The 24,015-nt window shown below is 45.8% G+C and overlaps 2 protein-coding genes across 3 annotated transcripts; one reads left to right on the top strand and one right to left on the bottom strand.

Annotated features, from left to right (window-relative positions):
- Nucleotides 1–1,964: 1,964 nt before the first annotated feature.
- LOC115173213 (G-protein coupled receptor 3-like) lies at nt 1,965–5,174 on the bottom strand. Its single transcript, XM_029731131.1, has 2 exons — nt 4,955–5,174; nt 1,965–3,417 (listed from the first exon to the last, which is right to left on the bottom strand). Exon 2 carries the CDS (start codon nt 3,397–3,399, stop codon nt 2,398–2,400), a length of 1,002 nt encoding a protein of 333 aa, XP_029586991.1. The 5' UTR covers nt 3,400–3,417; nt 4,955–5,174; the 3' UTR covers nt 1,965–2,397.
- A 217-nt stretch (nt 5,175–5,391) lies between these two features.
- Nucleotides 5,392–23,266, top strand: cd164l2 (CD164 sialomucin-like 2). Of its 2 annotated transcripts, none has more exons than XM_029732292.1 (7): nt 5,392–5,760; nt 10,401–10,560; nt 13,773–13,859; nt 14,141–14,218; nt 14,422–14,457; nt 14,593–14,740; nt 22,766–23,266. In XM_029732292.1, exons 1-7 carry the CDS (start codon nt 5,746–5,748, stop codon nt 22,779–22,781), a joined length of 540 nt encoding a protein of 179 aa, XP_029588152.1. In that variant the 5' UTR covers nt 5,392–5,745; the 3' UTR covers nt 22,782–23,266. The 2 variants fall into 2 exon arrangements, with proteins under 2 accessions (XP_029588152.1, XP_029588153.1); XM_029732293.1 differs by lacking the exon at nt 5,392–5,760 and adding an exon at nt 6,075–6,381.
- The last annotated feature ends 749 nt before the right edge of the window (nt 23,267–24,015 follow it).

The following is a 24,015-nucleotide window of genomic DNA, read 5'->3' as shown; positions in this document are numbered from 1 at the left end:
GGAGTACAGAGGGAGGGGTTCAGTTAGTGTTGTTGTGAGGGAGGCCGGAGGGAGGTGCTGGAGGGGGGCCAAAGGGAGGGGTTCAGATAGTGTTGTTGTGAGGGAGGTGCTGGAGGGAGGCCAGAGGGAGGGGTTCAGATAGATTGTTGTTGTGAGGGAGGTGCTGGAGGGAGGCCAGAGGGAGGGGTTCAGATAGTGTTGTTGTGAGGGAGGTGCTGGAGGGAGGCCAGAGGGAGGGGTTCAGATAGTGTTGTTGTGAGGGAGGCCGGAGGGAGGTGCTGGAGGGAGGACAGAGGGAGGGGTTCAGATGGTGTTGTTGTGAGGGAGGTGCTGGAGGGAGGCCAGAGGGAGGGGTTCAGATAGTGTTGTTGTGAGGGAGGTGCTGGAGGGAGGCCAGAGGGAGGGGTTCAGATAGTGTTGTTGTGAGGGAGGCCGGAGGGAGGTGCTGGAGGGAGGCCAGAGGGAGGGGTTCAGATGGTGTTGTTGTGAGGGAGGTGCTGGAGGGAGGCCGGAGGGAGGGGTTCAGATGGTGTTGTTGTGAGGGAGGCCGGAGGGAGGTACTGGAGGGAGGCCAGAGGGAGGGGTTCAGATGGTGTTGTTGTGAGGGAGGCCGGAGGGAAGTCCTCATATTGGAAGTGGGTTGCTATTTTCACCCGTAAGTGGAGCAGGCCTCAGCTGACAAGTTGCTGAAATACCAGGTTATCAGTGCAAACTTGTATTGCTGATATTTGGGAGTCATGGCCATGTACATAGGCTGACAGTGCGTGGGCTTCATATTGTAGGCCTGCATAGGACAAAGGCAAAGCAGCCAGCGAGGTACTGCTCTGTGTCAGCTGTCATGGGTAGCCTTACTGTATGGAGAAGTTTCTTTCTGTATCCATGTGTCCATACTGAATATCAGTGGAGGCTGCTGAGGGGAGGACGGGTCATAATAATGGCTGGAACGGCGAATGGAATGGCATCAAACACATGGAAATCATGTGGAAACCATGTGGAAACCATGTGGAAACCATGTGGAAATCATGTGAAAACCATGTGGAAACCATGTGGAAATCATGTGGAAACCATGTGGAAACCATGTGGAAATCATGTGGAAACCATGTGGAAACCATGTGGAAACCATGTGTTTGATGTATTTGATACCATTCTACTTATTCTGCTCCAGCCATTACCACGAGCCCGTCTTCCCCCAGTTAAAGTGCCACCAACCTCTTGTGTTGTATATCCATGACCTATGAAATGTTTGAATCCTTCTCAACTGTAATGTGATTTGTGGATTCATATAAAATATTTAAAAAGTTTGTGTAGGTCAATGGCTTCTCCCACAGGTCCACATTTTTCAGGTTGTCAGTCATCCACCATGTTCAAGATCCTCCTGAAAAATAAAAAGATGAGTGGAGCTGGATTGGACACCCTTCAGAAACCGACCACCATCATCACTCGCCAGTCCCTGCCCACTGGGCACACATTGGTTGAACCAATGTTATGTCCACGTCATTTCAATTAAATGACATCAAACCAACGTGGAATAGACGTTTAATTGACGTCTGTCCCAGTGGTTGAAATGAAATCCACAGGGAAAAAGAAACAGAGGGCCACCCAGAAACCCAGAAAGTCCAGGCAGAAATGACTGAGAGCCGCCTCAACTGGTGTGACCTGGGAAAACTTGCTCCAAACCGAGATGCAGGACAATTGTCAACAGGCTTAAGTCAAGTAAGTCTGTGTTCTGTGTGTGTGTGTGTGTGTGTGTGTGTGTGTGTGTGTGTGTGTGTGTGTGTGTGTGTGTGTGTGTGTGTGTGTGTGTGTGTGTGTGTGTGTGTGTGTGTGTGTGTGTGTGTGTGTGTGTGTGTGTGTGTGCGCATGCGTGCGTGCGCATAGAAAGAAGGAGACTCCACTTCACTTTTAGTACAAAATAAAGTCGTTTTTATTTAGGAAGTAGAAAAAGACAACATTCATACATTTTATTTTAGAAAACATTGGCAAACTCAAACCTTTTCAGAGATAGTTGAGGTGCCTTTTACAGTATTAGTGCAAACCCTTGATAAGAGTTTAAGAGTCCTTCAAGTTACTCTGCATTTGACCTTTGGATCACCGACAGCAGCATAGCATAGTCCCACCAAGGACCCAGATGAATTACGATAGTTGCAGCTCTGTGATTGCATCAGAGTGGATTGTCTTCATGTTAGTTGAGGATGAGGCACATGTTGAGATGATACAGTACATCAGGTCTCACAGCCAATGACAGAGCTTATTCCAGCTGACTCCAAGATGGCTGCCTTCTGGAACAGTACATTCTGATTGCTTCTTATCTGAAGTGCAAGTGATGATGATGATGTGCTATTTGTATGCGTTACAGTTATATGGGACAGTATGTGTGTGTCTGTGTGTGTCTCCATCCTACACGTCAACAGGCCTGTGTGTGTTGTGTGTGTGTCTGTGAGGACAGCAGGCGTGCAGCAGCACCTTGCGTATGTCTCGGTTCCTCAGGCTATACAGCAGAGGGTTGAGCAGAGAGTTCCCCGCCGCCGGCACTAACGTAGCGTACGTATACAGGGGCGAGCTAGATGCATCGCCCAGCAAACCGTAAAGGGCGAAGGGCGTCCAGCAGCTGACGAACACTCCGAGGACTAACAACAGCCGAGAGAGGCCCTTCCCCCGGCCCCCGTGCTTGCTGTTGTACGATTGGTCGTCAGGCAGGAAGTGCCTCTGCGTGGCGATGGCGTGGGCGTGCCGCCTAGCGACGCGGCAGATCCCGGTGTATAGCTGCAGCGTTACCATGACGACCAGCAGGAAGCCGCCACAAAGCAACGACAGGTACGTCCGGGTCAGGGGTCGCGCCACGGAACAGGATGTGATGTCATTGAGGCAGTGCCACCCCAGCATCGGGCCCGAGCCGATCAGACATGACCCCAGCCAGACGAGTGCCAGCAGACCAGCGGCGCATCGACGCGAGTGGCGGGAGCCGTAGGTGAGGGCGTGGCTTAGCGACAGGTAACGGTCCAGGGCCACGCCCATCAGGCTGAGGAGGGAGGCGGTCAGTGATGTCGCCAGAAGCCCTGACGTCATCAGATCTGACCAATCCGTGGGCTCCACACAGAACAGGAAGAGGAAGTGGAGGATCACGGCCACGCCCGCCAGCAGGTCGGCCAATGCCAGGCTGGTGAGGAGCAGGAAGACAGGAGCACGGAGAGAAGGCGTGGCCAAGATGGCCACCACTACAATGGTGTTCTCGGACACAATGAGGGTTCCGGAGACGCACAGTGCCACTCCCCATAGGCTGAGAGGAGAGGCCTCAGGAATCGTTGTGGGATCTGATTGGTCCAGCTGGGAAAGGGGCGAAGTCATCCCTGAACCTGAAGACTCCTCGAACCAGATGTCCGAGTCATTCTGGGTCATCATGGGTCACACACACAACACCTGAGAGAGAGCGAGAGAGAGAGAGAGAGAGAGAGAGAGAGAGAGAGAGAGAGAGAGAGAGAGAGAGAGAGAGAGAGAGAGAGGGAGGGAGGGAGGGAGGGAGGGAGAGAGAGAGAGAGAGAGGGAGTGGTATATAGGGAGAGAGGGAGAGAGAGAGGGAGGGAGAGAGTGAGAGAGGGAGAGAGAGAGAGAGGGAGAGAGAGAGAGAGGGAGAGAGAGAGTGGGAGAGAGGGAGAGAGAGAGAGAGAGAGAGAGAGAGAGAGGGGGAGGGAGTGGGAGAGAGGGAGAGAGAGAGAGAGAGAGAGAGAGAGAGAGAAGACAGATGTTAATTAACAATGTCACGGAACTAATAGTAGCAAGTCTCCCTCTCCCTCTGTTCCTGCATGTGGTTTGTTATTGTTACATAACAGCAGCAGACAGACACCCTGCACTGGGGCTGCATCTAGTCTACAGTAGCTTTTTCTCCTCGTCTCTTCAACTGCATCTCAATAGTCTACAGTAGCTTTTTCTCCTCGTCTCTTCTCCTGCATCTCAATAGTCTACAGTAGCTTCCTCTCCTCGTCTCTTCTCCTGCATCTCAATAGTTTACAGTAGCTTCCTCTCCTCGTCTCTTCTCCTGCATCTCAATAGTCTACAGTGGCTTCCTCTCCTCGTCTCTTCTCCTGCATCTCAATAGTCTACAGTAGCTTCCTCTCCTCGTCTCTTCTCCTGCATCTCAATAGTCTACAGTAGCTTCCTCTCCTCGTCTCTTCTCCTGCATTTCAATAGTTTACATTAGCTTCCTCTCCTCGTCTCCTCTCCTGCATCTCAATAGTCTGCAGTAGCTTCCTCTCCTCGTCTCTTCTCCTGCATCTCAATAGTCTACAGTGGCTTCCTTTCCTCATCTTCTATCATGCATCTTAACAGTCTACAGTGGCTTCCTTTCCTCGTCTCCTGTCCTGCATCTCGATATTCTACAGTGGCTTCCTCTCCACGTCTCCTGCATCTCAATAGTCTACAGTGGCTTCCTCTCTTGGGTCTTAGGACACTTCGGCATCTGTCAAAAGATCTGGGCATTTATGGCACAGGAGGTAGTGCACTTGAACCACAGTGATACTGGTTAATCTCAAAGGAGAGACATTGCATGCTCCTCACATTACTATGGGACCATTCCATTTAATTGCCTGATATCTACCCTTCTCTCTCCGAAATGTGCCCTTGTTCACTCCCCTCAAGCAATGTAAGAGATATACGAGGAAGAAGCCCTGTCTAGCCTATATGTATGTCTAGCCAATGCTTTTAAATATACAAGGGGGAGTGAACGAGTACACACTCCAGGGAGAAGGTGGAGAAGACAGAATTGGAATGCAGCCCTTCTGGTGTCTCCTCTCCACTCTTCTATAGTGCCATGTGGAGTGTTGTGTAACAGATGCCCACTAGCTTGGAAAACCATGTCCTCATGCTTTATCTCTGATATAAATTGAGGTTTACATACACATGACATACACCGCCCCCACACACAGACTGACATACAGACAGACACTACAGAAGATCTTACCTTCTAACAAGACCTTGATCACGATTCTTTCAAATCAGCTCTGTTCACAGAGAATCCAGGAGACTGTGATGCCGTGATGCTGTCTGTGTCCAGCTTGTCTCGTGGTATATCGATGGTCGGTAATATCTCAGTAAGGCTTGTCTGTCCCCATCAGAGTAATAACATATCCTCCTTGCGATTAGGTTGTCTCCGTTTCTCCAGTGGTGGAACACCGGAATGACTGGATGGATGTCCTGCGCGCATGTTCCTTCACTAGGGAAGGTTTGACTGACGTCAGTGGTGGCAGGCTTTAGCCAATGAGGCGCTCGGAGAGACGGGAGTGTGGGGTGGGATGGGGGGCTCCTATAGAGTAATTTCATTCAGAAAAATGCGGCAGCTTCCCGCCCCTCCCACTGCGGCTTGCCTCGCGCGCAACTTTTCCTTAAAAATGTCGGACAGGGGTTTCCGAAACACTCGCATCCACGCACGCACACACACACACACCGCAGTAGAGATGCGTGTTAAGTGTAAATGGTTGAGAGCGAGAAAAGGGCGTAGGGGGGCTCGCAGCGTAGGGGGGCTCGCACATAGAGGAGCTGTCCAAGGTTCTGAAACGTAGTTGTATGCTAGAATTTGCTTGCATAATCGATTGTTGTCATTTATTTTTTGGGCGGTATTGAATAAGACTATAAGAAAACATTTGAGATCATATGTGTAGTTGTCTCTGCAGAATTAGAAAAGTTAACAGTTGAAACGTGTACGTCATTCAATAAGCAAGAGCAAAATAGGATCTAAGTGCATGAATAGGCTACATGCAGTGTCCTAAGGTGAGTCACTGGCTAAGCACCCTTTGTCTCGGATGAATCATACATGATCATTTCGTGACCTTGGGACTATAAGGTTCTATCTGACTTTTTTTGTTTAAATGTATAGTCATATTTAATTTATCTTTAAATGGTTCTTCATATATCTGTGAAGATAGATGCTTGAAAAAATACCTTTTAAGTGAAATAATGAAAAACTAGAAAGTTGATGTTGTCACGTGGTTTGTTCAGTGACGACAGTAATTCGTCTGATGATCAGAATACATTTCTTAATGTGCTCTGACTCTATCTTGGTAAAATAGTGTTATTCTATAATTTATGTATTCAAATAGCTACAGTTGTCTTAATGTCTCAATGTCTAATTCAGAAGTGTCAGATAGAACCTTATAGCTGAACCTTATAGCTGAACCTTATAGCTGAACCTTATAGCTGAACCTTATAGCTGAACCTTATAGCTGAACCTTATAACTGAACCTTATAACTGAACCTTATAGCTGAACCTTATAGCTGAACCTTATAGCTGAACCCAGACTGACATTTTGGAGCCAGGATCTATCTGCGATTGCACCCCCCTAAAAAAAACGGATTACAAATGTTACAAGATTTTGATACTCTGCACTTTAGGTACCTTTAAGAAAAAACAAAACACTACAAAACAGTTTTTAATTCAGGGATGTGAAAACTTTGATGCTCAATATCTCAGAACTATGCTTTGCGCATATAGAACCTTATAGTCCCAAGGTCTCGTTTTGAGAAAAACTGCGTAGGCTATATATCTCTCTCTCTAGGCCTACATGTCCTTGGGTGTTTTGAAAGGCACGACATTGAACATGTATAGGCTTACTATCTATTTTGAAACATGAACAGCTGATTAATGTTGATTGGTTAATGATGTAGGCTATCGGATGAGAGATGATTGATAGATATATCTGGGAAACCCGGTCATGGATGATTTATCTGGCAACTGAGATTCTCGGTTTCCCCGGTAAACAGCGTGCGTTGGCTGCAGTGGTTGCTGCAATGTGTCTACGTGATTACGCACGGGCCACGGCACTGCGCAGATAGGGGGACCCTCGTTTTGTCGTTGACATAGAACCATGTAAGGAAACTGACTTCCGGTTCTCTTTGGGAGAAATGTATAGCATTACTCATTTACACATTAGAGGGAAAAACAGAGAGGGAGAAGAGGGAGATATATTTCAGCCGATTATATGACACTGAACAAAAATATAAAGGCAACATGCAATCATTTCAAAGATTTTATTGAGTTACAGTTCATATAAGGAAATCAGTCAATTAAAATATATTCATTAGGCCCTAATCAATGGATTTCACATCACTGTGAATAGATATGCATCTGTTGGTCACAGATACCTTAAAAAAAAGGTAGAGGCCTGGATCAGAAAACCAGCCATGCAGTGCGACACTCCTTCAAATACAGTTGATCAGGCTGTTGATTGTGGCCTGTGGAATTGTGTCCCACTCCTTTTCAAAGGCTGCTCGAAGTTGCTGGATATTGTCGGGAACTTGAACATGCTGTCGTACATGTCGATCCAGAGCATCCCAAACATGCAATGGGTGACATGTCTGGTGAGTATGCAGGCCATGGAAGAACTGGGACATTTTCAGCTTCCAGGAATTGTGTACAAATCGTTGCGAAATGGGTCCGTGCATTATCATGCTGAAACATGAGGTGATGGCGGCGGATGAATGGCAGGACAATGGACCTCAGGATCTCGTCAAGGTATCACTGTGCATTCAAATTGCCATCGATAAAATGCAATTGTGTTCGTTTTCCGTAGCTTATGCCTGCCCATACCATAATCCCACCACCACCATGGGGCACTCTGTTCACAACGTGGACATCAGCAAATGGCTCGCACAGTTGAAAACGGGGTTCATCCGTGAAGAGCACACTTCTCCAGCGGGCCAGTGGCCATCGAAGGTGAGCATTTGCCCACTGAAGTCAGTTACGATGCCGAACTGCAGTCAGGTCAAGACCCTGGTGAGGACGACGAGCATGCAGATGAGCTTCTCTGAGATGGTTTCTGACAGTTTGTGCAGAAATTATTTAGTTATGCAAATCCACAGTTTCATCAGCTGTCCGGGTATCTGGTCTCAGACGACCCCGCAGGTGAAGAAGCCAGATGTGGAGGTCCTGGGCTGGTGTGGTTACACGTTATCTGCGGTTGTGAGGCCGGTTGGATGTACTGCCAAATCGAGTGGTTTGCTTCCAAACCACTCGATTTCTTCTCTGCGTTATATTGGCATCGAACATGTCACCCTCCCTAGGAGAGGGGGTGACCTTGATAATTTATTGTTAAAACGAGAGGCTGCCTGGATCTTTAACTTAAAGACCCTTGCTCCCTTCGGTCTCAATGTAGACTTTGATCTTAAGCCATTCTTGTGATTATTGTGACTTTGCCACTGTAATTGTTTGTAAGCTTGTGTAGTCTAAAAGGAATTTATGATCGTATGCTATCCATTTGTTTTTTTGTATGGTGTTCTTTGTATGCCATTTTTATATTTGAGAATTAACCAATGATATTAGGCCACACTTGGCCATGATTACAGATACCTGTGTGTCTTTTGACACTATATAAACGAGTCATCTCGCAGTGTTTGTGATCATACCCTGATGAAGACAGCTTGGCTGTCCAAACGTTGGATATTACATTTTTGCATCTGAGCTCCTAGAGTGTGCGGCTCTCCCTTATTTTCAAGTTTTCTACTCCGCTAGCCAGCACCTCGCCTTAATAGGTGTGCGTTTCTTTTTCTTCTACACTACCTTTTAACACCTATATGGGCTAGATAGAGAGGAGACAGGCAGTTAGATCTGTTCCTTACCGTCTGACTGCTCTCAGGTGGGATTTATGAGCTGTAACGGGAAGCTCAAGCTCGTGCTCGTGTGACTGCGGAAATTCCTCGGTTATCTAACAGGCACACATACTGCCTCTCCCCCTACACACACACACACACATACACACCTCTGACGCTCCAGCACAAATCAATGTGTGAGAGGAGGGAGAGGATGGAGAGGAGGAGAAGGGAGAGGAGGAGAGGAGGTTGGGTTGTGTGTGTGGGAGGAGGGAGAGGATGGAGAGGAGGAGAAGGGAGAGGAGGAGAGGAGGTTGGGTTGTGTGTGTGGGAGGAGGGAGAGGATGGAGAGGAGGAGAAGGGAGAGGAGGAGAGGAGGTTGGGTTGTGTGTGTGGGAGGAGGGAGAGGATGGAGAGGAGGAGAAGGGAGAGGAGGAGAGGAGGTTGGGTTGTGTGTGTGGGAGGAGGGAGAGGATGGAGAGGAGGAGAAGGGAGAGGAGGAGAGGAGGTTGGGTTGGGTGTGTGGGAGGAGTGAGAGGATGGAGAGGAGGAGAAGGGAGAGGAGGAGAGGAGGTTGGGTTGGGTGTGTGGGAGGAGTGAGAGGATGGAGAGGAGGAGAAGGGAGAGGAGGAGAGGAGGTTGGGTTGTGTGTGTGGGAGGAGGGAGAGGATGGAGAGGAGGAGAAGGGAGAGGAGGAGAGGAGGTTGGGTTGTGTGTGTGGGAGGAGGGAGAGGATGGAGAGGAGGAGAAGGGAGAGGAGGAGAGGAGGTTGGGTTGTGTGTGTGGGAGGAGGGAGAGGATGGAGAGGAGGAGAAGGGAGAGGAGGAGAGGAGGTTGGGTTGTGTGTGTGGGAGGAGGGAGAGGATGGAGAGGAGGAGAAGGGAGAGGAGGAGAGGAGGTTGGGTTGTGTGTGTGGGAGGAGTGAGAGGATGGAGAGGAGGAGAAGGGAGAGGAGGAGAGGAGGTTGGGTTGTGTGTGTGGGAGGAGGGAGAGGATGGAGAGGAGGAGAAGGGAGAGGAGGAGAGGAGGTTGGGTTGTGTGTGTGGGAGGAGGGAGAGGATGGAGAGGAGGAGAAGGGAGAGGAGGAGAGGAGGTTGGGTTGTGTGTGTGGGAGGAGTGTATGTAATGGAGAAGGCATGGGCTTGTATGAGGTGAAGGTGACAAGTGTTTATTGACTTATTAAAGCATTATTTATTGCAATGTGCGTGTGTCAATCAATATGTTAATTATACAGTTAGAAAAACAATGTATAGACAGGAATTAACAACACATTGTATATATACACCACATAAATACGCATTTGACAAAATACACATGTCCTTGTGTGACAGTGTCTATACAGTACCTGTAATATCTGTGTCGGAATGATAATCAGCGTGTGGGCGCACATGCCTGTGTGTGTGTGTGCGTGCTTGCGAGCATGCTTTTGTATGTGTGTATGTCCTGGGGCTCTGAGGTAAAAAGGTGTCAATCTGTCTCAGTGGTGTGGGTTTCAGGGTGGTGGAGAAGGGGAGGGGGATGGCTAGGTAACCAAGTAGACTAGGGTCGAGTTACACCGGTTCCTGTCTCTCTCTTTCCCAAATGCAGATAACTCCTCTTCTCTTCATTTCATCTTTTCTAAAGCTAGAACTCCATTTGTTTTTTGTTGAGTTTGAGGCTTCTGCAAGGGAAGCAATCTACAACCAACTAAAAAGTACTTAATCTTACATTTGGAATGTTCTGAAACATTCTGGAACCTTCTGGAACCTTTTAGAACCTTATGATCCCTGTTGACATCTTGAAGCCACCTGAGGAACTGAAGCTATTTTTTGTTTTTCTCTGACTAGTCTGTGGTCTCTACCTGTTTGTACTGGTCTTTGCTGGTCTGTACTAGTCTGAACTGGTCTGTAGTGGTCAGGATGCGAGGGTTAGAGCTAAAGGCCCTCGGTGCAGCGTTGCTGGTCCTTTCAGTGGTGAGCACCTCTCATTGTCAGTCGGACTCTTCAGGTTGGTATGTATGTGAGCATGTTTGTGTGTGTGGTCTGTCACCCTTTGTACTTCCTGACTCTCAACTTTGGCCCCTCTGTTCTTCTTAGCCCCACTTCCATTTATAGTATTGTTTCCTCCTTCCCTCGACTCCTTCCCTTGTCTCCTATTCTTCATGACATCTCATTTAAAATGACATGATATGTGTAAGCAAATTAAACATTGTTAGTTTGCCAAACAATGCTCAGACCACCTAAATGCCTAGGGCTTAGCTCAAAGTGTTTAGCTCAATGCCTAGGATTAACTCATTGAGCTTAGCTCAATGCCTAGGGTTTAGCTCAAAGAGTTTAGCTCAATGCCTAGGGTTTAGCTAAATGAGTTTAGCTCAATGCCTAGGGTTTAGCTCAACGGCTAGGGTTACACTCAATGCCGAGGGTTTAGCTCAATACCTAGGGTTTAGCTCAATACCTAGGGTCTAGCTCAATGAGTTTACCTCAATGCCTAGGGTTTAGCTCAATGAGTTTTGCTCAATGCCCAGGGTTTAGCTCAATGCATAGGGTTTAGCTCAATGCCTAGGGTTTAGATCAATGCCTAGGGTTTAGCTCAATGCCTAGGGTTTAGATCAATGCCTAGGGTTTAGATCAATGCCCAGGGTTTAGCTCAATCCCTGAGGTTTAGCTCAATCCATAGGGTTTAGCTCAATGCCTAGGGTTTAGCCCAATGCCTAGGGTTTTGCTCAATGCTTAAGGTTTAGCTCAATGCATAGGGTTTAGTTCAATACCTGGGGTTTAGCTCAATGAATGTAGCTTAATGCCTAGGGTTTAGCTCAATGCCTAGGGTTTAGCTCAATGCCTAGGGTTTATGTCGATACTTGGGGTTTAGCTCAATGACAGGGGTTTAGCTTAATGCAAAGGGTTCAGCTCAATATCTAGGGTTTAGCTCAATAGGTAGGGTTTAGCTCAATGAGTTTAGCTCAATGCCTAGGGTTTTGCTCAATGCCTAGGGTAAAGCTCAATGCCTAGGGTTTAGCCCAAAGCCTACAGGTTTAGATCAATGATGAGGTTTTAGCTCAACACCTAGGTTTTAGCTCAATGCCTAGGGTTTAGCTCAATCCACAGGGTTTAGCTCAATGCCTAGGCTTTAGCTCAATACCTAGGATTTAGCTCAATATCTAGAGTTTTGCTCAATGAGTTTAGCTCAATGAGTTAGGATTAGCTCAAAGCCTAGGGTTTAGCTCAATGCTAGGGTTTAGCCCAATGCCTATGTTTTAGCTTAAAACCTAGGGTTTAGCTCAGAACCTAGGGTTAAGCTCAAAGCCTACAGGCTTAGCTCAATGATTAGGGTTTAGCTCAATGCCTAGGGTTTAGCCCAATGCCTATGTTTTAGCTTAAAACCTAGGGTTTAGCTCAGAACCTAGGGTTTAGCTCAAAGCCTACAGGCTTAGCTCAATGATTAGGGTTTAGCTCAACACCTAGGTTTTAGCTCAATATGTAGGTTTTAGCTCAATAGGTAGGGTTTAGCTCAATGAGTTTAGCTCAATGCCTAGGGTATAGCTCAATGCCTAGGGTATAGCTCAATGCCTATGGTTTTGCTCAATCCCTAGGGTTTAGATCAATGCCTAGGGTTTAGTTCAATGCCTAGGGTTTAGTTCAATGCCTAGGGTTTAGCTCAATGCCTTGTGTTTAGCTCAATGCATAGGATTTAGCTCAATTCCTGGGGTTTAGCTGAATACCTAGTGTTTAGCTCAATGCCAAGGGTTTAGCTCAACTCCTGGGATTTAGCTCAATGCCTAGAGTTTAGCTCAATGATTAGGGATTAGCTTGATTCCTAGGGTTTAGCTCAATGCCAAGAGTTTAGCTCAATGCCTAGGGTTTAGCTCATTGCCTAGGGTTTAGCTCAATACCTAGGGTTTTGCTCAACACCTAGGTTTTAGCTCAATGCTTAGGGTTTAGCTCAATGTCTAGGGCTTAGCTCAATGCCTAGGGTTTAGCTCAATATATAAGGTTTAGCCCAATACCTAGGGTTTAGCTCAATGAGTTTAGCTCAATGCCTAGGGTTTAGCTCATTGCCTAGGGTATAGCTCAATGCCTAGGGTATAGCTCAATGCCTAGGGTTTTGCTCAATCCCTAGGGTTTAGCTCAATGCCTAGGGTTTAACTCAATGCTTTGTGTTTAGCTCAATGCCTAGAGTTTAGTTCAATGCTTTGGGTTTAGCTCAATGCCTAGGGTTTAGCTCAATGCCTAGGGTTTAGTCCAATGCCTAGGGTTTAGTCCAATGCCTAGGGTTTAGTCCAATGCCTAGGGTTTAACCCAATGCCCAGGGTTGATCTCAAAGCCTAGGGTTTAGCTCGATTCCTAGGGTTTAGCTCGAGGCCTAGGGTTTAGCTCAATGAGTGTAGCTCAATGCCTAGGATTTAAGTGAATCCTAGGTTTTAGCTCAATCCCTAGGTTTTAGCTCAATGCCTAGGGCTTAGCTCACTGACTAGGGTTTAGCTCAATGCCTAGGGTTTAGCTCAATGTCTAGGGTTCAGCTCAATGCCAAGGGTTCAGCTCAATACCTAGGGTTAAGCCCAATACCTAGGGTTTAGCTCAATGCCTAGGGTTTAGCTCAATGCCTGGGATTTAGCTAGGGTTAAGCCCAATACCTAGGGTTTAGTTCAATGCCTAGGGTTTAGCTCAATGCCTGGGATTTAGCTCAATACCTACAGGTTTAGCTCAATGATTAGGGTTTAGCTCAATGCCTAAGGTATAGCTCAATGAATTTAGCTCAATGTCTAGGGTATAGCTCAATGCCTAGGGTATAGCTCAATGCCTAGGGTTTAGCCCAATACCTAGGGTTTAGCTCAATGCCTAGGGTTTAGCTCACTGACTAGAGTTTAGCTCAATGCCTAGGGTTTAGCTCAATGCCTAGGGTTTAGCTCAATGCCTAGGGTTTAGCTCAATCCCTTGGGTTTAGCTCAATGCCTGGGATTTAGCTCAATGCCTAAGGTTTTAAATGTATTTTTAGCATTTTTTTTACATTTTGTCTTTTTCTGTGTTCCTCTCCCCATCTACTATTGGTTGTGTTTGTTGGATGAGAATTTTTTTTGTGACTAAATATTTTGTGACTAAAGTTCAATTTATCTTGAATAACTCATTGATTCCTGTTATGAGGAAAGCAGAGGTCCGCCCTGAGTGTGTTTATGTGTGTTATTCTGCCCTGGCTGATTGATTGACAACTGTTGCCTCCGATAGACTGCTCCCAGGCTGAGTCATGTGACCTGTGTGTCGGAGACTCCACCCTAAACCTGACTGGCTGTGTCTGGACGGTCTGCGGGAACAGTGAGACACACACACACACACACACACACACACACACACACACACACACACACACACACACACACACACACACACACACACACACACACACACACACACACACACACACACACACACACACACATTTAATAGAAATTGGATCCCTTGCTGTAGGTAAGACAACCCTCCAGGTCTTTACCGGATGATTAAATGATTCAGTGTGTCAGGATCTGAGCTACACACACACACACACACACACACACACACACACACACACACACCCACCCTCCTCTCTCTTCTAGGTAATGATACTGGGTGTGTATCCGATCAGGATGATTCTCAGAACTGCAATGTGACAAACGACCCAGCCATGTGCACAGGTGAGTAACACACACACACACACACACACACACACACACACACACACACACACACACACACACACACACACACACACACACAGACACACACACACACACACACACACACACACACACACACACACACACACACACACACACACGAGTAAAAACTATTTGCTAAGTAACAATAACATTGATTACATTTCCTTATGTGTTTTTAGTCATAGAGATAGCGGAAGAAGGTGAAGGGGGCTCAGGTGAGTTTAAACTCAACATTCCATCACTTCATCCATCCCTTATTGATCTCTCTATTATTACTCATCCCTCTCCCCCTCTCTCTTCCCATATCTCTCCTTCTCCCCCTTCCCTCCCCATATATCTCCCCCTGTCAGATGGGTCTCCTCCAGAGCCATCAGAGTTCTCCCAGGCCAGCTTTGACCTGTCCAGTTTCATAGGAGGCATCATCCTGGTGCTGTGTGTCCAGGCTGGGGGATTCTTCGCCATGCGCTTCCTCAAGAAAGATACCACCTACGACCCCATGTGAGTGAGAGGGGAAGGGTGTGTGTGTGTGTGTGTGAGAGAAAGAGAGAGCGAGAGAGCGGGAGAACCAATTCGGCAACAACAAATTCAATCCCTTTTAGACAACTTCCTGGACAAAACATTCCACTGTAATACTGAAGGTGTAAACTTGACAGTAGAAAACCTAAAAAGTACATTTGACCTCAGCTTCACTATCAAATCTAAAAATGTCAAACAGAAAACCGAAGAAAATTAACAACAATGACAAATGGTTTGATGAAGAATGCAAAAACCTAAGAAAGAAATTGAGAAACCTATCCAACCAAAAACATAGAGACCCAGAAAACCTGAGTCTACGCTTTCACTATGGTGAATCACTAAAACAATACAGAAATACCCTACGGAAAAAGAAGGAACAGCACGTCAGAAATCAGCTCAATGTAATTGAAGAATCCATAGAATCTAACCACTTCTGGAAAATGGGAAAACACTAAACAAACAACAACATGAAGAGTTATCTATCCAAAATTGAGATGTATGAGTAAACCATTTCTCCAATCTTTTTGGCTCTATAACAAAGAATAAACAGCAAAAAAATATACATGATCAAATACAAATCATAGAATCAACTATTAAAGACTACCAGAACCCACTGGATTCTCCAATTACATTGAATGAACTACAGGACATGATACAAACCCTCCAACCCAAAAAGGCCTGTGGTGTTGATGGTATCCTCAATGAAATGATAAAATATATAGACCACAAATTTCAATTGGCTATACTTAAACTCTTTAACATCATCCTTAGCTCTGGCATCTTCCCCAACATTTGGAACCAAGGACTGATCACCCCAATCCACAAAAGTGGAGACAAATTTGACCCCAATAACTACCATGGGATATGCGTCAACAGCATCCTTGAGAAAATCCTCTGCATTATCAATAACAGCAGACTCGTACCTTTCCTCAGTGAAAACAATGCACTGAGCAAATGTCAAATTGGCTTTTTACCAAATTACCATATGACAGACCACGTATTCACCCTGCACACCCTAATTGACAAACAAACAAAGACAAAGTCTTCTCATGCTTTGTTGATTTCAAAAAAACTTTTGACTAAATTTGGCATGAGGGTCTGCTATACAAATTCATGGAAAGTGATGTTGGGAAAAAAATGTGGCGTGACTATCATCAATGGGATGACTGCTATTTATCGAATAATTACCTACTACGTTTACTTATTACTCAATTAAATTAATCATGTAACAATTAACTCATTCGGAATTTGGGGCACCACGGGAACAGTTACTATCTCCTGAATTAAACTCTAAAGATGATCTAAATATCTCTTACATCAATAATAGTCAATTATTACCTCATCAGTCTCATTCTGAATGTCGCATAATCCTTGGATATCTGCACGAACTCTAACCTAAGTGATGAATCAGCGATACACAATTGGCTTAATTATTTATTAACTAACTAAATCATCACACCAAATACGTAAACACACACAGCATAGGTTATTGATTACATACATAATACAATGAAAACAGGTCCCTAGTTGACTAACAAAAGCATGACCGATTGGTTACGCAATGGAAAGGGAAGGAAAAAGAGTCAACTTATCATAGGAAACTGTGCTCACCGTAACCGGAATACTTAGCACACTAACAACCACAGAAATGCAATATATATTTACATGTAGATGTCTTTCTCTGTCATCACCACTTGATCCATCTATGGGAAGTGGTTTGATGTAAGTCTCTGGTTGTCCACCAGAGGTCACAATGTCCTTCTTAGTTAATAATGTAACATTGTGCGCTGAGAGCTGAGAAGCAAGTTCAGGGAATGAGTGTTTTAATAAACACAACATAATACAAAATAAGAAACACAAACAACGCACAGACATGAAACAAAAACAATAACGCCTGGGGAAGGAACCAAAGGGAGTGACATATATAGGGAAGGTAATCAGGGAAGCGATGGAGTCCAGGTGAGTCTGATGATGCACAGGTGCGCGTAACGATGGTGACAAGTGTGCGCCATAACGAGCAGGCTGGTGATCTAGAGGCCGGAGAGGGAGCACACATACACCCTCCTGTATGAGCGGCTCCAGCTGCCGGACCCCAACCAAAATTACGATCCCGGGGATCAGGAGCGGACCGGTCACCTCTGCTGAGGCGCGGGAAACCTGTCAGTCCGGCTGAGAAGCGGGTGCATGGCAACCTAGAGCGCCGGAGAGAGCACATATGTGACGGTACCCCCTCCCCGGCGCATTCGGCTCCAGCCGCAGGACGCCAACCAAAGGGATGATCCCGGGGATCAGGAGCGGACCGGTCACCCCTGCTGATGCGAGGGAACCTGACAGACCGGCTGAGGCAGGGGAGCCTGGCGATTCGGCTGAAGCATGAGAGCCTGACGAGCCAGTGGAAGCAGGGGAGCCTGGCGATCTGTCTGAGGCATGAGAGCCTGTAGTGGTTCCTGGACCCGATGTCATTCCCGCCAGAAAAAAACACTCCCTGATGCTTCCCTAAGGTGAGGCATTATTTTGTAACGTTGTGCTCTGAGAGTCGGGAAGCAAGTTCAGGGAGTGAGTGTTTTAATAAATAAACCCAACATAATACAAATAAGAAAGACGAACAACGCACAGACATGAAACAGAAACAATAACGCCTTGGGAAGGAACCAAAGGGAGTGACATATATAGGGAAGGTAATCAGGGAAGTGATGGAGTCCAGGTGCGCGTAACAATGGTGACAAGTTTGCACCATAACGAGCAGCCTGGTGACCTAGGGGCCGGAGAGGGAGCACACCTGACACATACAATTCGACATACTATTATGATCTGGCTAAAAATACTTTAATCACTTATAGAACCCATTGCCCTTCATGGTTGTGAGGTCTGGAGTCCGCTCACCAATCAGGAATTCACAAAATGGGACAAACACCAAATTGAGTCTCTGCATGCAGAATTCTGCAAAAATATAATCTGTGTACAACGTAAAACACCAAATAATGCATGCAGAGCAGAATTAGGCCAATACCCGCTAATTATCAAAATCCAGAAAAGAGCCGTTAAATTCTACAACCACCTAAAAGTAAGCGATTCCCAAACCTTCCATAACAAAGCCATCACCTACAGAGAAATAAACCTGGAGAAGAAGCTGGTCCTGGAGCTCTGTTCACAAACAGATCCCACAGAGCCCCAGGACAGCAGCACAATTAGACCCAACCAAATAATGAGAAAAATAAAAGATAATTACTTGACACATTGGAAAGAATTAACAAAAAAACCCAGCAAACTAGAATGCTATTTGGCCCTAAACAGAGAGTACACAGTGGCAAAATACCTGACCACTGTGACTGACCCAAACTTAAGGAAAGCTTTGACTATGTATAGATTCAGTGAGCAAAGCCTTGCTATTGAGAAAGGCTGCTGTCATGACTTTACTTTCATTAATCTGATGACTGGTATTTATCTAATCAACTAACTATGTTTAATTGTTACCCAATTTAAATGAATCATGTAACTATTAACTCATTAGGATTTGTGGCACCAAATTAAACTCCCGAATTAAACTTTTAAGGTCTTTACCTATCACATCCATAAACAGTCAACTTATTAATCATAACTTTGTATCCTCCTTGCATCTGCAAATACCCGGCCTTACTTATGATTCAATACTACACAAATTGGTTTAATTATTTATTTACTAGCTAACTAAAATATAAACATACACACTTAATACATTAGAAACAAATCCCTAGCGGACTGACACAATATGCCGGTTTGTTACAAAAGACATGGAGAGAGTGAGAGATAAAGACACTTAATTTTGGTACATTTTAGAAACTACTCTCAAAGTAATCATTTACTTTGCACACAAACTGCCGCCTGTTCGGAGTAAGAAATCATGAATGTATTTACGTGGTAGTGCCTTGTTTCACTCTGTATTTCTGATAGAACCAGGCCTTCTTGGAAAAGGTGTTGGACCTTTTTGTGACACGCTTGTAAAGCTCTGATTGTCCAAAAGGGGTCCCCACCCATCTCTTCTACTGTTGTTCTCCTCTGCTGTCGTCCGGTATCTGGCGACCCGTCGTGTAGTCCTGAACAGAGCTACAGAGCTCACTCTACTTCCACTTGCTTTGGAAGATGATTATTTGAAGATAGGCTAGCCAGCCGTGTCGATGGCTCTCAGTGGGGTGATGAGAGTAGCGTACTATGGTGGTTTGAAGAGAGTAGTAGAATGGTCCCACTTAAATTAGCTTTTCAAGATATTTACCTTAGGACAGCTAATCAGCCATACCAGTGATTGTCTGGGAGATGACTTCATCGTCTCTACCTCGTGTTGAGATTTCAGAGTTCGAACCACTTTGGATGTGAGCTGCAGCGCAACGTCTTTCTGGTCTGATATGTTAATTCTTAACCCATCATTTTATACAGTTTGTTCAAAAGGGGTGATTCGTGAGGCTGACACGCTCTCTGACCTCACTCAAGGGGGCGGTGATTACTTACTTGTACAAAGTTATAGAAACAATTTCCTCTTATAGTTTCGAAGATCACATCCCTCTCTAACCAAAAACACTTTATAATTGTTCCTATTTCATACACAACGTAGAGGATGGAAACTTCACACATATAGTGTCTACTTTCAAGTTACAGTATTTCCTTTATGACATTTTTAATGTCATCAAAAAATAACAACCAAATGACATTAGTGGTCTTTGGATCGCCTCTGTCCATTCCCCACTTTCTATGTTAGAAATATTGTTCCAGTATTCGCTTTAGAACATGTTAGAGTTTTGGCGGGAAAATGTCTGTGAAACAAAGCCACATTCCTGTGTGAATTTGGAGAGGGATGTTCTCTGGGATGTCAACCCCCCACTAGTTTCCTCCTTACCCCCTCTGTGGGTGAGAGAGGGTCTGGTTGAAGTTATCCATTGCAAAGCAGATCTGACCCATTCAGATCCTCACAGGACAGTCATGACACCGCCGTAGGCAGACCTGGCTCTCAAGAGAAGACAGGCAATTTGCACACTGCCCACAAAATGAAGTGGAAACTGAGCTGCACTTCCTACCCTCCCGCCAAATGTATGACCATATTAGAGACACATGTTTCCCTCCGATTACACAGATCCACAAAAAATTCGAAAACACCCATATCTACTGGGTGAAATACCACAGTGTGCCATCACAGCAGCAATATTTGTGACCTGTTGCCACAAGGAAAGACTCCCTAAATTTTATCAGCATATCGAATGTGCGACCCGGCTGGCAAAACCCTGGATCATTGTTATTTTAACTTCCGCGACACATACAAAGCCCTCCCCCGCCCTCCTTTCAGAAAATCTGACCACGACTCCATTTTGTTGCTCCCAGCCTATAGACAGAAGCTAAAACAGGAAACGCCCGTGCTCAGGTCTGTTCAACGCTGATCCGACCAATCGGATTCCACGCTTCAAGATTGCTTCGATCACGTGGACTGGGATATGTTCCGCATAGCGTTGAACAATAACATTGATGAATACGTTGATTCGGTGAGCGAGTTTAATAGCAAGTGCATCGGTGATGTTGTACCCACAGCGACTATTAAAACCTTCCCCAACCAGAAACCGTGGATTGATGGCAGCATGCGCGCAAAACTGAAAGCGCGAACCACGGCTTTTAATCAGGGCAAGGAGACCAGAAACATGACCGAATACAAACAGTGTAGCTATTCCCTCCACAAAGCAATCAAACAAGCTAAGCGTCAGTAAAGAGACAAAGTAGAGTCGCAATTCAATGGCTCAGACACGAGAGGTATGTGGCAGGGTCTACAGTCAATCACGGACTACAAAAAGAAAACCAGCCGCGTCACGGACCATGATGTCTTGCTCCCAGACAAACTAAACAACTTCTTTGCTCGCTTTGAGGACAATACAGTGCCACTGACACAGCCCGCTACCAAAACCTGTGGGCTCTCCTTTACTGCAGCCAACGTGAGTAAAACATTTAAACGTGTTAACCCTTGCAAGGCTGCCGGCCCAGACGGCATCCCCAGCCGCATCCTCAGAGCATGCGCAGACCAGCTGGCTGGTGTGTTTACGGACATATTCAATCAATCCTTATCCCAGTCTGCTGTCCCCACATGCTTCAAGAGGGCCACCATTGTTCCTGTTCCCAAGAACGCTAAGGTAACTGAGCTAAATGACTATCGCCCCGTAGCACTCACTTCCGTCATCATGAAGTGCTTTGAGAGACTAGTCAACGACCATATCACCTCCACCCTACCTGACACCCTAGACCCACTCCAATTTGCTTACCGCCCCAATAGGTCCACAGATGACGCAATCACAATCACACTGCACAATGTCCTAACCAATCTGGACAAGAGGAATACCTATGTAAGAATGCTGTTCATTGACTACAGCTCAGCATTTAACACCATAGTACCCTCCAACCTCATCATTAAGCTCGAGACCCTGAGTCTCGACCCCGCCCTGTGCAACTGGGTCCTGGACTTCCTGACGGGCCGCCCCCAGGTGGTGAGGGTAGGAAACAACATCTCCACCCCGCTGATCCTCAACACTGGGGCCCCACAAGGGTGCGTTCTCAGCCCTCAACCTATACTCCCTGTTCACCCATGACTGCGTGGCCATGCACGCCTCCAACTCAATCATCAAGTTTGCAGACGACACTACAGTGGTAGACTTGATTACCAACAACGACGAGACGGCCTACAGGGAGGAGGTGAGGGCCCTCGGAGTGTGGTGTTAGGAAAATAACCTCACACTCAATGTCAACAAAACAAAGGAGATGATCGCGGACTCCAGGAAACAGCAGAGGGAGCAGCCCCCTATCCACATCGACGGGACAGTAGTGGAGAAGGTGGAAAGTTAAGTTCCTTGGCGTACACATCACGAAAAAACTGAAATGGTCCACCCACACAGACAGTGTGGTGAAGAAGGCGCAGCAGCGCCTCTTCAACCTCAGGAGGCTGAAGAAATTTGTCTTGTCACCAAAAACACTGCTGTATCACCGCCTGGTACGGCAACTTCTCCGCCCACAACCGTAAGGCTCTCCAGAGGGTAGTGAGGTCTGCACAACGCATCACCGGGGGCAAACTACCTGCTCTCCAGGACACCTACACCACCTGATGTCACATAAAGGCCAAAAAGATCATCAAGGACAACAACCACCCGAGCCACTGCCTGTTCACCCCACTATCATCCAGAAGGCGAGGTCAGTACAGGTGCATCAAAGCTGGGACCGAGAGACTGAAAAACAACTTCTGTCTCAAGGCCATCAGACTGTTAAACAGCCATCACTAACATTAAGTGGCTGCTGCCAACATACTGACTCATCTCTAGCCACTTTAATAAAAAAAAATTGGATGTAATAAATGTATCACTAGCCACTTTATATAATGTTTACATACCCTACATTACTCATCTCATATGTATATACTGTACTCTATACCATCTACTGCATCTTGCCTATGCCGTTCGGCCATCGCTCATCCATATATTTTTATGTACATATTCTTATTCATTCCTTTACACTTGTGTGTGTATAAGGTAGTTGTTGTGAAATTGTTAGATTACTTGTTAGATATTACTGCATGGTCGGAACTAGAAGCACAAGCATTTCACTACACTCGCATTAACATCTGCTAACCATGTGTATGTGACAAATAAAATTTGATTTGATTTGAAATGGCAACCAGTGAAAAACAACACCCTTGTAAATACAACCCATATTTATGTTTATTTCTTGTCCCTTATGTACTTTAACTATTTGCACATAATATGACATTTGAAATGTCTTTATTCTTTTCGAGTGTAATGTTTACTGTTAATTTGTATTGTTCATTTCACTTTGTTTATTATCTACTTCACTTGCTTTGGCAATGTTAACATATGTTTCCCATACCAATAAAGCCCTTAAATTGAAATTCAAAAATTGAGAGAGTGTGTGTGTGTGTGTTTGCTCCACAGTGACATCTAGAGAGTTGAAGTAATATAATAGGCTGAACAATAATCTCTCTCTCTCCCTCCACAGAGAGCAGCCAGCCTAGAGGAGAGAGAGAAGAGGAGGACAGTGAAAGATGAAGGAGGGAGGGATGAGGGGGGAGCTGTGACTCACCATGCTGTCACGATGCTTTGTATGACGTCAATCTGCCATACTCCAGTGTGTGTGTTATACTTGTTTGTGTGTCCCAGATGTGCACCTGTCGGTCATTTTGTTTGTTTGACTGACCGTCCATTATGTTGTGTAACTCCTATTTGTGTGTGTGTGTGTGTGTGTGTGCCCATGTGTGTGTTTGTATTCCCTGTTTCCTGTCAGTTGGCCTAAATGCCTTCTGAATTTACAGTTTGCAAATAGTAGTGTCTTAGAGGGTTGTAGTTATGTGAATGTGTATTGTTTTTCAATTGTGTTTAAACATGTTCGTTCATTTGTGTTGTTGAACTGGTTTGGCTTGAACTGCGTTCAGGAGGGAGGGATCTGGGATCTGTTCTGTTGTTGTGTTGTTTATGAAAATAAAGATCATGCAAAATAATAGGTGTTTATGTGAGTGTGTGTGTGTGTGTGTGTGTGTGAGAGAGAGAGAAATAAAGAGGGAGAGAGTGAGTTAAAAAGGAGTGTGTGTGTGTGTGTGTGTGTGTGTGTGTGTGTGTGTGTGTGTTTAGATGATACGGATATGAAGTGACATTGAGCTGGGTGTGTCTGGGTTCCTCAATATTAGGCTAGCAGAGCTGGGTGTGTCTGGGTGCCTCAACATGAGGATAGTAGAGGGAACAGAGCCTGGATCGGGGAACAGTTGCCAGGTTCAGTTGGACAAAAGAAAGTCCAGTTGGTACCTCCCTGTTTCATTCCATTTCAAAACACTTTATCACATTTAGTACCCCCTGAACATGACCCAGTCCTGGTGCTATTGGTTGGTTGACTGGTTGGTTGATCAGTGGGTGGTTGGTTGGCTGGCTGGCTGATTGGCTGGTTGGTTGATTAGATGGCTGGTTGGGGCTGTTTTGGGTTGTTCAGACAGAATGTAATTTCTGGACTGATTGGTTCTAAAACCTCCCAACTCAGTGAACTGAAATCCCACAAACAAACTGGCTGTCCTCCAGTTCTACTGACAAAGGACTGAATGCTGGACTCTCTCTCTCTCTCTCTCTCTGTCTCTCTCTCAAAATCACACATACAAACACACACACGGACAAAAGGCTTAGTGCTGGAGTCACACACACACAAACACACACACACACACACACACACACACACACACACACACACACACACACACACACACA

Source organism: Salmo trutta, chromosome 34 (assembly GCF_901001165.1).
Source record: "Salmo trutta chromosome 34, fSalTru1.1, whole genome shotgun sequence".
NCBI lineage: Eukaryota > Metazoa > Chordata > Actinopteri > Salmoniformes > Salmonidae > Salmo > Salmo trutta.
This window is presented reverse-complemented; position numbering and strand designations above follow the sequence as displayed.

Excerpts from the sequence above, each read along its gene's own strand:
- cd164l2 (XM_029732292.1), top strand. Across the intron at positions 14,219-14,421 it reads CGACCCAGCCATGTGCACAG|TCATAGAGATAGCGGAAGAA; the intron begins GTGAGTAACACA and ends ATGTGTTTTTAG. Across the intron at positions 14,458-14,592 it reads AGAAGGTGAAGGGGGCTCAG|ATGGGTCTCCTCCAGAGCCA; the intron begins GTGAGTTTAAAC and ends TCCCCCTGTCAG.
- LOC115173213 (XM_029731131.1), bottom strand. The coding sequence starts at position 3,399 with ATGATGACCCAGAATGACTCGGACATCTGGTTCGAGGAGTCTTCAGGT.